At 40.1% G+C, this 14,381-nt stretch overlaps 1 protein-coding gene across 3 annotated transcripts in view; it reads right to left on the bottom strand.

Moving 5' to 3' along the window:
- Gne (glucosamine (UDP-N-acetyl)-2-epimerase/N-acetylmannosamine kinase) overlaps window positions 1-14,381 on the bottom strand; it is a 63,184-nt gene that overhangs the window by 9,080 nt on the left and 39,723 nt on the right. For 2 of the 3 annotated variants that reach the window (XM_046457381.2, XM_046457384.2), the window contains exons 8-12: window positions 11,908-12,037; window positions 11,065-11,286; window positions 8,434-8,616; window positions 5,463-5,579; window positions 1,076-3,989 (exon numbers count right to left, since the gene is read on the bottom strand). In XM_046457381.2, the coding sequence (XP_046313337.2) occupies window positions 3,754-3,989; window positions 5,463-5,579; window positions 8,434-8,616; window positions 11,065-11,286; window positions 11,908-12,037 (888 nt within the window). In that variant the 3' untranslated portion in view covers window positions 1,076-3,753. Of the gene's footprint in view, window positions 1-1,075; window positions 3,990-5,462; window positions 5,580-8,433; window positions 8,617-11,064; window positions 11,287-11,907; window positions 12,038-14,381 lie in introns of those variants that run through there. The other variant, XM_046457382.2, reaches the window with a different exon arrangement.

Below are 14,381 nucleotides of genomic sequence, written 5' to 3'. Positions count from 1 at the left end.
GCATGGTGGTGCACACCTGTCATTCCAGTGACTCAGGAGGTTAAGGTAGGAGGATCTCAAGTTTGAGGCTAGCCTCAGCAACTTAGTGAGACCCTGTCTCAAAAAGGGCTGGGGATGTAGCTCAGTGGTAAAGCACTCCTGCATTCAATCCCCAGTACCCAAAATACAATAATATAAAAAGTAAACAAAATCTGTGCCATTGTACAGATCAAGAGGTAATTGGATAATGACAAAAGTGATGCTTTATGACTTCCCAGGCTATCGTAAAAGGTAATGCAGCTTATGGCTGATTTGGAACACACTAACTGGGAGCCCTCAGCCACTATAAAAAAATCTTTACCACTGTGAAGCCCAAAGTATGCCTACAAAGACCACTTGAGAGACCCCATAACTGTTTGCAAAGAGAAATGCCTGGCCAGTTTCTAGATATCCAGCAGCCCAGCCCACTATTCTAGCTGCAGCCCCTGTCTTAACTACAGGTGCAGGCCACTCAGCCAGACCTACCTAGCAAAGCCTTTTCCAAATTCCCAACCCACAGAACCATGAGAGAAAACAGTTACTGTTGGTTTCAGATCTTTTAAATGTTGTTGCACGGTGATCGTGAGTTGTTTCTAATGCCTGTGTAGCTGGCATGGGGAGATTCAAGTGGGTGCTCAACGTTTACTTGCCAACCTCTTTATTGGGGCAACTTTGCTTTTTAATTTTTTCCTAGTACTGAGGATTGAACCCCGTGCGCTTTAACATTGAGTTTACTCCCAGTTCTTTTTATTATGAGACAGGGTCTCACTAAATTGCCTAGGCTGACCTCAAACTTGTGATCCTCCTACCTCAGTCTCCCAACTCATTGTGATTACAGGCATGCACCACTGTGCCCGCGTGCAACTTTGCTTTTTTATATCAACTTTTAAATGTTATATAATAATGCTTTCTATTAATAGGTTTTTTGTTGTTGTTCAGAAAACAATATTAGTTGCTTTAAGTTATATAAGCTTAAAAAAAAAGCAACAGTATAAGTCTCTTCTAGGAAGGGAAATGCTTTTAGCTAGTGAGTTAAGAACAAAACAACACAACTGTGTTAAGATATCACAAAGAAATGTATTTTTTCCTTAGAATTTGACTCAGAACAGTAACATAAAAATATATACATTAAAATAAATTAAGATGTGATTATTTAAACATGTAATAATTTATGTCAGAATATATTAGTCTTTCCATGAATTTAATAAAGACTTAAAAGATTTAGTTTTTGATTCAGTACCATCCTTTCAAATATTTGGCATGAAACTTGGTAGCAGTGCAGTTGTTTGGTGTCCACTGATCGTGGTTTTAACCAAGAAACACTGATGTCCACTTTGCGGCACACCATCTCACCCAGACATTGATGCGCCTGAGCCACCCTGGAATGTCTGAACAGTAACCAGGCCCTAGAGATTGTTTAAGGGCTGGTATAGAGTTCTAGGAATCAGCCAAGCTATCTTTTTCACATCAACCCACCAGGAAGGAAGTTGTTCAAATGTGATATTGATTCCTTAGGTTTTGTTTGTATTTTGTTACTGAAGCAATACATTGTAGAAACTTTCAGGCTTTTGTAAAATAAAAAACAATCTGAAAAATATATGCATGTTTTTTTGATTATCTACAAGTACTCATAAAATCCTGTCACTAGACCAAATACTGTACTGGCGAGATTATCAGAGCAGAGAGGAATATTTTATTAAATTCACAACTGAGAGGGTCAAGAATGAATCGAGCCAGGCTCAGTGGTGCATGCCTCTAATCCCACCAACTCAGGAGGCTAAGGCAAGAGGATCACAACTCTGAGGCCAATCTCAGCAACCTAGTTAAGATCTGGTCTCAAAAATAAAAAGGCTGGGGATATAGCTCACTGGTAAAGGAAAAAAATAAAATAAACAGTCATTTGCAAATCAGATATTCTTATTAAAGCTTTTGATAACCACTGGGGTTGTAGCTCAGTGGTAGAGCGCTTGCCTAGCATGTGGGAGACACTGGGTTCAATCCTCAGGATCACATAAAAATAAAATAAAGGTATTATGTCCATCTACAACTAAAAACAAAACAAAAAAAAGCTTCTGATAACCTAGAGTAATATATCAGCATTTTGAAATGAGAAGTTGTGCAACTTAGCAAAAAAAAAGACACCAGGACCTGGGATCAAACCTTATCAAGCTTATCTAAGATTCACTAACTGGGGGGCATAGCTCAGCTGGTAGAGTGCTTGCCATGTACACACAAGGCCCTGGGTTCAATCTCCAGCACCACCAAAAAAAAAAAAAAAAGATTCACTAACTCCATGGCTTTAGATAATATCACTTAAAATCACTTAAGTTTTGGGTTCTACAGAATGAGAATTCAAATAACTACTTCACAGGTTGTAAGGATTTAGAATAATACATATGAAGCACCTAGTTCAGAACTTGATACACAATAGGCACTTAATAAGTGTGGTGGCTGGAAGTATTTCTTACAGGTTGACCCTTTTTATTTTTCCATTCATTTACATTTTGTACTTTTGTAATTTTCCACAGGTTCTTAGTCAAAATCTGGGTTCATGGCTCTGGGCTGTAGGAATTGCACCTATAAACACTGCCTTCATAGACACTTGGGGGTCATATGCAAAGCAGTGTGAAAAGCTATAGAAAGAATTATTTGCTGTCAGGAGCAAAGATCCTTTTGGGGATAATCTTTCAGAGGCTCTTAAGTCCTAGTGGCTTCTTAGTGGTCTCTAAGAAGATGAAGACAAGGTCACTAAAGCCAGACTTCTGGTCTTTTGTTTGTTTTTGCAGTGCTGGGAATCAAACTCAGGGCCTTGCACATTTGTAGGCAAGAGCACTACTGAGTACTACCACTGAGCTACACCCTCAGCCCAGATCCCTGGTCTAAATCAAGCTCCTATAAGTGCTGCTAGTATAACAACATCTTTCAGCAAAAACATTTGGAGGTGACTGATATGTCCAATGTCTATGGGTTTGTTTGTTTTTTTCAGTAGTGGGAATTATTGTACCCAGAGCCTGGCACATGTTAGGAAAGTGCTCTACCACTTTAAAAAAAAAAAAAAAAAAAACAACTTTGAGACAGGCAAGAATCTCTTGCCAAGGCTGGCTTCAAACCTGCAAGCCTCTTCCCTCAGCCTCCTGAGGGCTGGGATTATAGGTGTGCACCAGCACGCCCACCATGTCCAATGTCTTTATTGTGGTCATGGTTTCATAAGTATATACATAAGACAAAGCTTATCAAATTGTACACTTTAAAAAATACTTCAACAAAGCTATTTTTAAAAAGTTCAGGTAAGCTTTTCCTGGTAAGACTCTTCTGTTCCCTGACTGGATCCCTTTCTATTCTCCGAGTTTGGGGTTAGATAAAGAGTTATTAACCCACACATATGAAGTTCTCATCCAAAGTAGGTCTGCAAGGTCTGGGTGGTACATTAGTAAGCAGAGTCCTAAGGCTCCCTGGTCTATTATTGTAGCTCCTTTTAGCACAAGAGGTTGTGATTGGAACTTACAGGCTTCTCCTAAAATGACCCCTAGTAGGAAAACATCAGAAAGAGCAGCATCTACAAAAATGGGCACAGGAAAGATAAATTTAAAAGAGACGAAAAGCAAAAGCACTCTCTGTCAGTGTCCGCTGCAATAAAATACTAAATTTGCTGTGTAAGAAATGTTCATCTAAAAGAAAAGAACTTGATTCCACTAAGAAGTTCTTGAGTCTCGGCCCATGTCCACTCCTGGGAATCTAGTGGATCCTTCGAGTTGTATAGTCCAGAACCATGCTGGCAGCACCAAGCAGGGCAGGGTCAACTAAATCTGAAACCACCACATCCACATCCTGCACCGAGGACAAGGCTTGCTGGCGAATGACATCCTTGACGATGTGGATATAGTGACTGGCCAGTACTCCAGAGAGGATCACGAGGGAAGGATTCATGGTGTGGAGGATGTTCACGACCCCAAGACCAAGAGCTGTTCCAGCTACAGGAAAACAAAAATGAGTTTTGGGGTACTAAACTAAAAACACCAAGGAAGAAGGTAGGAAAGAGCCAGTGGCCAGTAATGGTAAAGTATATTCATTCTAAGTAATGGGGAGCAATATTTTAATAGCTGTTCATGAATTATTCTTTTTTTAAGAGAGAGAGAGATCTTGTTATGTGGCCCAGGCTGGCTCTGAACTCCAGGGCTCAACCGATCCTCCTGCCTCAGCCTCCCAAGTAGCTGGAAATATAGGTGTGTGCCATGATTTATTCTTTTTGTTGTTGTTGAGACAGAGTCTCACTAAGTAGCTGAGGCTGGTCTTGAACTTGCAGTCCTTCTGCCTCAACCTCCCGAGTTGCTAGCTTCATAGGCATGTGCCACTGTACCTTGTTCATGATTTATTCTTTTTTTTTTTTTTTTTAATGTGGTGCTGGAGATTGAACCCAGGGCCTTGTGCATGCAAGGCAAGCACTCTACCAACTGGGCTATAGCCTTACTCCCCATGATTTATTCTTTTTTTTTTTTAATATATTCTTTTTGGTCTGGGGGATTGAACTCAGGGACACTCAACCTCTGAGCCACATCCCCAGCTCTATTGTATTTTATTTAGAGACAGGTTCTCACTGAGTTGCTTAGTGCCTCACTGTTGCTGAGGCTGGCTTTGAACTCACGATCCTCCTGCCCCAGCCTCCCGAGCTGCTGGGATTACAGGTATGTGCCACTGCACCCAGCCCTGTGACTTATTCTTAATATGAAAACTATCATGTGATGTCTTTTTTTTTTTTAAATATTTTTTAGCTGTTAATGGACCTTTCTTTATTTATTTATTTATATGTGGTGCTGAGATTCAAACCCAGTGCCTTACAGATGCTAGGTATGTGCTCTACCATTGAGCTACAACCCCAGCCCCACATCATGTGATATCTTTTTTTTTTAATGGACTTTTATTTTTTATTTATTTATATGTGGTGCTGAGAATCAAACCCAGTGCCTCACACATGCTAGTCAAGCACTCTGCTACTGATCACAACCCCAGCCCAAATCATGTGATATCTTGAAGTGAAAAATGAGTCTCCATAAAAAGAATAAAATGGCATATACTGTAGAATATAATCTCAACTATGTAAAAAATGAACAGAAAAGGAATAGAAAGGCTCAAAAGAAATACTAATAATTGGTATCTCTGACTGAATGGTAAAACTTTAAAGTGATACTTTTTCTTATTGCTCTTTGATATTTCTCTATCCTATAGTATTATCAAAATTGTAAAACCAAACACCTATTTATAAAAGTACTGCTGCTGGCAAATGCCTTTAATACATTTCCTTTTTTTTTTTCCTCAGAAAATAGGAAAAGTACCTCTGAACAGAATGCAGAATACTGGTTCCCTGAGGGAAACTGAGGGTTCTCTGCCAGAGCCCTGGTATCTGAGAACACTCCCTGTGGCATGGCTGCCTGGAGCCATTGGCTCACCTGTTCTTAAGATGCTCTGGGCCTTCGCATTGCCAAGTTTCGCAGCTTGGATGAGGTGGAGTGCACCCACGGCTTCATCTTTTGGCACTGACATCCCTTCCACCAAGAGCAGGTCCTCTGAGCCGAGTGAAGAGAGTGAGGAGAAGCAGTTGTTAGTGAGCTGTGGGCAGCCCTGGGGAGAGGCCAAGCTTATGTGCCTATGGGCAGCAAGCCCCTGAGTGAGGTGCTTTCTGTTTATAGTTGCAGGGCTGAAGATGAAACTCAGTAGTAGAGCACTTGCCTAGCATGCACAAGACCCTGAGTTCAATTCCCAGCCCCGTGGACACATCATGCAAAACTTTATTATTCACAAACATCCATATATATTGCCCCCAAAGCCTTTGCTGCCCTCTTGATAACTGGCTATACATAATCCAGAACTTCTATAGCTGGGAAAAATCTCAAATGTGATGACAGTCTTCTAGCCCTCTGGCTCCCTTGCTTTTCACTTCTAATACTGGAGTCTTAAAAATATTCTGTTCCCACAAATGATCTAGCTCCTTAATTCAGTTCCATCCTCATCTACCCCAGATGCAGTGCCACACTACTTCAATGCCCAATGTTCTAGGGCAGCACGGCACAGTAACTGCGGAGCAGTCAGGCCTGGGTGCGGTTCCAGCTCTGCCACTACTAACTGCGTAGACCTCCCCATGTCACTTCATCACTATATATTTCTCCCTTCTAGAATACTGGGGCAATAGTACTTAGGGTCATTTCAGAGATCAAATGAGATAATAGATTATAAAGTACTTAACAGTGCTGGCTAGAGTAAATGCTAAATAAACAGTAGAGATTTCTATTACTTGTGGTCTTTGTCTTTCTGCCAGTCACCAATCCAGATCAATCTTCAGCCCAATCTATTATTCTAGGCTCTGAAGGAAGAAAATCCCCAATCATGCAGACGACTACCTAGATACCAATGGATTTCTCCTGTCTTTCCTGAGCCTCGCAGTTACCAGTTCTCACTTTCTCATTGTTCTTCTATACCTTCACCAATACATTTCCACACTTCTTACTTCTCTGATAAAAGATGCCACCAGGCTGGATTCCTGTACTTGTCTGCCCCCACCTACAAATCAATCAGTGCTTGCACATTTTTGTTCTTGCCCTCTACCTGGCTTTGCAACTCATTTCTTCCCACCTGTTCAGACACTCTATGGCTGGTACTCCACACCTGTTCTCCTGCATTCCAAACCTTCACTTCCATTCCCATGGTTTCTGTCCCACCAGTACATGCTTACAGATTGGTTCTGAAGCAAAAAAAGATACCAACCATCATGTAGCTTTTTGGCTTCCCTCATTTTATGTATAAAGTATAGATATACATGTGGAACATAAAAAATACATCTGTGGTAGGGAAGTTTCACCCTCACCAGGGGAAAAAAAATCATTTAAACAGGCTCTCTAGGGAGAAAATGAAACCCAACATTCAAACATGAACACACAGTTGTAAGGGCATCAAATGATGTCCTTGTGGCCAAAGCCAATGAACTTTTTCAAAATTCTCATAAGTAGCACTTAACATTACTGACTACACCCTCTGAAACACTCTTTTTTTGGTTGGTTCTATGAAGTTTTCCCTTTTCTGGCTCCCCCCACCCCCACGCCTCTCCCTGCCCCTCCAATGCTGATGCTGCTCAGCATTCCATCCTTGACTCTGGCTTGCCTCATTCCCTGGTCTCATTCATAGGCTTAACTACCACCTCCATATTGACGATTTCCAGTCCCTCTTTCTAGCTTAGTCATCCTCCTGAGTGACAGATCCCAGTGTTCAGCTGCCTTATAAGCATTTCTACCTGGATGTCCTCCAGGTACCCAACCATCATCTTGTCCATTTTCAGAATATAGTATTCAGCCTTAATTGGATCCAATTGTAGGCATTTTTAACTACAGTCCTTCCCTTTGCTTGCCCCAATTTTAAAAATAGATCTAATCCCATAGATCATAACCCCTTCCTCCAATAGGGGCAAGAGGGAGCGCTGTATTAGGGATAAAAGCAGGTGGACTGGCTGTCCTGGTGTGCCTGCTCTCCTGATTCCCTCTGAGGGCACACCCTTCTGCAGAATAATTTTTTGCCTTGCTGACCTACTTCTGAACACGTTTGATTTCTTGCGGCACCTCGGTATTCTAACATGCCTGTACCAAGTCAACATTCCCACCCCTGAGCTGTCCAACCAGAAAACTGAAAGTCACTCCAGAACTGTCCCACCTAAAGCCATCCTCCATTCAACTGCCAAGTTAGGAGTTTAGTGAAGAATCTAAAATTCAGATCTGTCTGTGTCTTTCCTATACTGTTTGTTAATGGCTTTTCTCCTGCTACACTATGCCCAGTCTTGCTCTTTATGCACCCACACCACTGTTTTCATGCCTAGAAGAGCTCCCCTGACCACTCACGCTTGATTAACTCTCTGGTTCTGATGTTCAACTCCCAGGAAGGCACCTGGCACTCCCTCCCTGTGCAGAGGGTGAAGTGGCACTTGCAGTGTCCTGCTTACTTGCATTTGTGTTCCTTGGTCTTAATGCTCAGTGGCTTTAGCACAATATGTAATAATGACATTAACTGAATCTGTCCATCCTGACTTGCATAACATGTCTAGAAACAGCTTTAATTCACAGAGATCTCTCAGTTCAAAAACTGTAAGATGTTCATTTCTTGCTTAATTAAAATGTACCCACCCTGTGCTAATGGCTGAGAAACAAAACTAAAAGAAATCATCCCTTATGTCTTGGACCTCTAGGCCCCTGTCCACCTCTACCCCTAGAGAGGGAGAGTGTTAATTTGGGTCAGAGCCAAGCATCAGTGGAACATCAGGAGGAAGCCCTGCTCTTCCTCTAGGAAGTGAAAAGGTTAAAAGCCCTGGCTTTAGTATTCGGCTCTTTGGATACTTGTCTACTATTTGGTTACTTAATCCCTAAGGGGAAAGATACCAACCATCATGTAGCTTTTTGGCTTCCCTCTGCAAGGCCATTCCGGAAGCATATGCTTCAATGCATCCATGGCTTCCGCAAGAACAGTCGGGCCCATCCAGAGACACAACAAGGTGGCCAAGTTCTGCAGCACAGAAGGAGCTTCCATGGATCAATTCATGCTGATGGATGATCCCACCACCAATTCCTGCATTAAGAGACAAAAATCTATGATGTGGCAATGCCTCAATGGTTTAGCAAAGTTTTCCAATGCTTGCTTTTCTAGACAGTTGAAATGTAGTACGCACCAAAACTTTATTTGGCAGCATTTTGAAAGGAAATATTTTTAGCAGATCTTTGGATACCTGTGTCACATCTGCTTGATTCACTCCAGTTTCAAACATAGCTATGGCAGACCGTTCAGGGCGCCTGGCTCACCTAGTTTTGATGGCTTACCCCCTTCAAGCACACGCTGCCTGTCTCTGCGCACCATGGCCACCTCCCACACCACAGTAAGAGCCCACTCAGCCATGAAGGCACAGTGCCAAGAGGCAGCCCTCACCAGGTGAGACAGGAGCCAGCATCTATAAGTGGACAGTTCTGCACTCTGCTCTATAGGCTTTTTCAAGTTGTGGGAGATTTCAACCCCCACTGCCCTTAAGGCCACTTTGATAATGCTTCCTTTAATGGCTTTTCTCCTACTGTGTTTCACTTTTCCCACTCCCTCCTGCTTCTCAGGTTCATCTCCTAAAGAAAATACCTATACCCAAATGGTTGTTGTCAGGCTCTGCTTCTCCCCTAACCCCAGTACTGGAGATGGAACCTAGGGTGTTCTGCCACTCAAATACATCCCAAGTCCTTATTATTTTTTGAGATAGGGCTTTACTAAATTGCTGAGACTGGCCTCAAACTTGTGATCCTCCTTCCTCAGCCTCCTGAGTATCTGGGATTACAGGTATGTGCCACCACTATACCCAACTCATGCTTTTGCTTTGAGGAAAGCCAAGATAAAACAATCCAAAATAGGGCTGGGGACATAGCTCAGTTGGACATAGCTCATAGCCTTGCATGCATAAGGACCTGAGTTCAATCCTCAGTACCATCAATAAAGAAAAAATCAAAAAAATCTGGGCTGGGATTGTGAGTCAGAGGTAGAGTGCCCATCTAGCATGTGTGAGGCACTGGACTCAGCACCACATAAAGTAAAATAAGACATTGTGTCCACCTATAAATAAAAAAATAAATATTAAAAAAATTCCAAAATATATCACACACCACCTGCTTTTCTGAAGCAGAGAATATGAATATGATTTTGTCTCTCTCTCTTAACCTTTATTTTATTTGTTTTTATTAATTTATTTTTTTTATGTGGTGGCGGGGATCAAACCCAGTGCCTCATGCATGTTAGGCAAGCACTCAACCACTGAGCCACAACCCTGGCCCCTGGTTTTGTCTCTTCTTGATGATGCTATAACTAAAAATTCAATTCAAATGTTATGAATATAAACAATCATCTTTCGAATGGAGTTTAAGAATTATTAAGGAATACGGGGATCTTGGCTTAGAAAGCTCTGCTTTTAAGAGCTGTCCTTCCATCTGTCACCACCCCTCTGATTTACAGCTTGTTAACTACTCTGAACTAGGAAATGGTATCCAAGTTAGCTAAAACCACATCCAAGAAAAGGGAGGAACTATATGAGCTAAAGTACATGACCTCAAAGGGAGAGGTAATATAGTGCAGAGTTTAAGCACACACAAGTGTTAAGATTAGGCATATTCTAACCTAACTACTTCATTAGATGAATCTACTTTCCTCATTTAAAAAAATAAAATTGTTCCCCTTAAATATATACAATAAAAATAAAATTTAAAAATAAAACAACAGGAAAACCAAATTTGGACATCAATGAAAATGACGAAAGTAGGGAACTTCAAAAATCCATCCTGCCACTTAAGCAATGAATAAGGGGGCAAGGCTGTCAGAATCTTGTTTTACAACTCCTGAAAAGATTTACAACATGGAAAGGAAGAAGGAAAACAGTTTATCTCAGTAAGTCTGATTTTTAATTTAACTTAACCTGGACCCACCCACTCCCTAGCTTGGAAGTGACCTTGAACAACAGCCCCATTCCCAGTTCTGGCATATAGATACCAGTACCTGAGGAAGCAGAATCAACTGGTTCTCAAAAAATTGTGGTTGTTTTGACTTACCTGGTAGTTCCATGGAAGACCAGTTCCAAGAGCTTCCTTATCTCTCACCTAACTGGGAACTGTTCAATGCTGAGGGGGGGTTATACACAGGTGTTTGTAAAAGGCATTTAAAGGTAAAATGTATTAGTCTCTAGTGCCTAGAACAAAGCGGCCGAGACATGTAATAGACTAAAAAACCAGGAGGAAAAGCTGAAGAATGAGAAGTTTGGGGGAATAAGAACTCTGACTATGTATGACAAGTTCCTAGAAATTTAGAAGGCCATAGGCAAGACTAGTGCTGGGCACATGCTTAGAAAACACCTGGGAAAGCCTTAAGCTCTCACCTGGGTTCACCTTCAGGACATACTCAAGCTGGAAGCAAAGACTAAGGCAGAGTTGTAACTGCTTAGCTGAGGTTGAAGATGAGTTCCAACACACATTCTAGCTCCTTCCCTTCCTCTCTTACCTGTGCCTGTGATAAGTGTAACAAAGTTTTCCAGTCCCTTTCCTTGGCCAAATTTCCTTTCTGCCATGGCAGCGCAATTGCCATCGTTGTCTACCCACACGGGGAGATGCAAAGTGTCAGAGAGTGGGGTCCTGAGATCCACAGAGTTCCATTCTTGTATCAGTTTGGTTGAATGCAGCACAATCCCTTCCTGAGGATTTACACGGCCACCTGTGGAAATGCCTGAGCTCCACCACAAACACAAGGAAAATAATTCTGATTAGCAATCTTAGGAAGGCATGCCAACTTTCTCAGCTCAGAACACAAATTAGAGCTGGTGATGTAGCTTATTGGTACAGCTGCTTGCCTACATTTATAAGCATTATTTAAGGAAAAGTTTTCATCAGCAATATATTATTGCACTAAAAAACAAGGTGATGTAAACTCAACTTTACTTTATATAGAAGTGACTAAACAGAGTATAACACAAGTGATGAGAAGCTCAGTAGTGTCAAGGAAATAAAAATTATAAAAGCAGCACTACAAAAAAAATCAACACACACACACACATTAATTCACTCAAGATCTCAATACAAACATTGCCAAGGACTACAAGGAAATATTAGACAGTTTTATAAATATTAGACAGTAAATCTATAGCTCCCCACAGATTTACAGAACCATCAGTGCTTCTCCCATAATACTTGTCAGCATCCCAGGAAGTCACCATGCTTTGGGTATACAGACAGGACCAGAGCCATCTGTACACAGGCAGACCATAACATGATGTTCAGTTAAACATCAGAACTCAGTAGACTGTACATTAAAATGAATATTTCTTGGATTTGTAATTTACCATCTTACCTACTCCCAAAATTCTGCAATTCAGTTTTACAGCTTCTGCTGCAGCTTCCACACACATTTGTAGGATTAAATTAATTCTCTCTTCATAGGTTTTGGGATTGAACTGAGTATACTTCTTAACTATTTCACCCTACAAAAGAAAAAACAATAAGATCTATCTCACTTAGCTAAGGAGCCTATCACACAGTGCTATAGCACAGGCTTAGATGACTTAGATGCAAACTTAGATGATTAGGGACAGAGCCTTGTCTGGCTTCAACCAGCCATGGAATAAGCCCAAGTATTTTCTTGGGAATCCATCTTGATACAAAGTTGCTGAAGCAACAACTCCACAGGCAATGAAATGGAACTTTTTAAGCTTAAGGTGAACATTGGCTAACCTGAATCTCATTCACTAAAAGGTCATATTTTACTCTTTTTGATTGACCCAATGTTTTTGTTTAAATTCTAGGGCAACTAAATAGTTATCCTACTTGAATTTTAATCATCCCCTGCAATTGAAACCAATTTATCCTATTTACTCAGGATAATTTCCATGCTGAGCACATTGTTTAAATTACTGTGCTTTATGATGTTTTAAGACCAAACAGGGATAATCCTTCCTATTTTTTGTTCCTATTTTTATATTTTTTCTTAATTCATCTCACTTGTATATTTTTATTATTTTCTTTTGGTACTGGCAATGAACCCAGGGCCTCCAGCATGCTAAGTAATTGGTAAGGAAGTTTTCATCAGCAATATATTATTGCACTAAGAAACAAAGTGATGTAAACTCAACTTTACTTTATATAGAAGTGACTAAACAGAGTATAACACAAGTGATGAGAAGCTCAGTAGTGTCAAGGAAATACAAATTATAAAAGCAGGATGTGGGTTGGTCTATGTGTAATCCACCTGGATTAATTAATTGCTGCTTTTGGAAGTTAGATTCCTGCTTCCTATATATGGAAGCCCTATCTTCAAGTGTTAGCAGGAACAAACAGGAATTTCTACACAATTTTTAGTTCACCCAGATGGGCACTTTAATGGGTAGTGGGGTCATGCCCAAAGAAGAGATCCTTGAGCTCTTAGAAACGATATTAGTGTTTTGTCCAAGTCTTCATCACAGCCCTTTTTATTTTGAGACAGGGACTCTAAATTGCTCAGGCTGGCCTTGAACTTATGATCCTCCTGCCTCAGCCTCCAGAGTAGCTAGGATTACAGGCGTGTGCTGCCACACCAGCTCACTTATGTATGAATTTAAGAATAATGCTAAACTTTAAAAAAAAAAACTGTGATTTATGATAATTTTATTCAACTTCAAAATCCCATTGGAATATTGACTAGAATTATATTAAATTTATAATCCAATTTGGGGACTACTGACATTTTTGAAATATTCAGTACTTTCACCAAGGACACTTTTTTAGGCCTTTATATTTTATAGTAAAGTTTTATAATTTTCTTTATGTACATCACATAGTTTTCTGGTTTTGATTATTCTTCAGGAGTAGTTGTTTTGAATAGTCTCTTTTTCTCTTTAAATTCTTTTGTTATTAAGGGATTTTTACATATCAATATAAGGGTTAAAACTATTACTAATAACAGTCATTAAAAATCAACCTGGGGTATGGGAATGGGAAAGACAGTAGAATGAATCAAACATAACTTTCCTGTGTTCATATAAGAATACACAACCAGTGTAACTCCACATCATGTACAACCATAAGAATGGGAAATTATATTTCATGTATATATGACACGTCAAAATACATTCTACTGTCATTTATAACTAAAAAGAACAAATTAAAAAAAAAATTTAAAGCAATCTAGAGGAGTGTTTCCCAACCTCACTATATATCAGAATCTACTCTTAACAAATACTGATATGTCCACCCATCCCCAGAAATTCCAATTTAATTAGTCTGGGGCAGGAGCCAGGCATCTGTGTTTTATTAAAGCTTCCAAGTAATGCTGAATATGCAGGGGAGTCAACAAACACCACCTAAAGGGAAATTCAAATCTTTGTCTACAATTTCACCTAGATAGAAAATTATTGATACTTACATATTTTTCATAATATCCAACCATGTTACTTATCTTATTAACCCTATAAGCTAGCTGATTTCTTCAAATTGTCTAAATAATATTTTTGTTTTATTCTGTCCGCAGTCTCCATTTTTGCTATTCCTTATTTTTTCCCTTTGTAAATTTCAGAATTATATTAAAATTATGTTGCAAAAGATTTTTTTTCTTGATTTCAACAGGAATGCCTCTAGAATTTCACAAAGAATACTGGCCATGGATAAGAAATAAATCCTTTTCAGATTAAGAAAATATTGTTCTATTAACTTTTTTTTTTAAGTGTTTATGGGACTGTGGTGTAGCTCCATGATAGAGCACTTGCCTAACGTGCACGTGCGAGGTCCAGGGTTTGATCCCTGGCACTAAAAAAAAAAAAAAAAAAGTATAAGGGAGGCCTTTTAGTTTCTCTT

The sequence above is a fragment of the Marmota monax genome, unplaced genomic scaffold (assembly GCF_021218885.2).
Source record: "Marmota monax isolate L192 unplaced genomic scaffold, Marmota_monax_Labrador192_F-V1.1 WCK01_AAM20220418_F8-fsc00069, whole genome shotgun sequence".
Taxonomy (NCBI): domain Eukaryota; kingdom Metazoa; phylum Chordata; class Mammalia; order Rodentia; family Sciuridae; genus Marmota; species Marmota monax.
The sequence above is the reverse complement of the archived record's forward strand: the minus strand, read 5'-3'. Positions and strand labels throughout refer to the sequence as shown.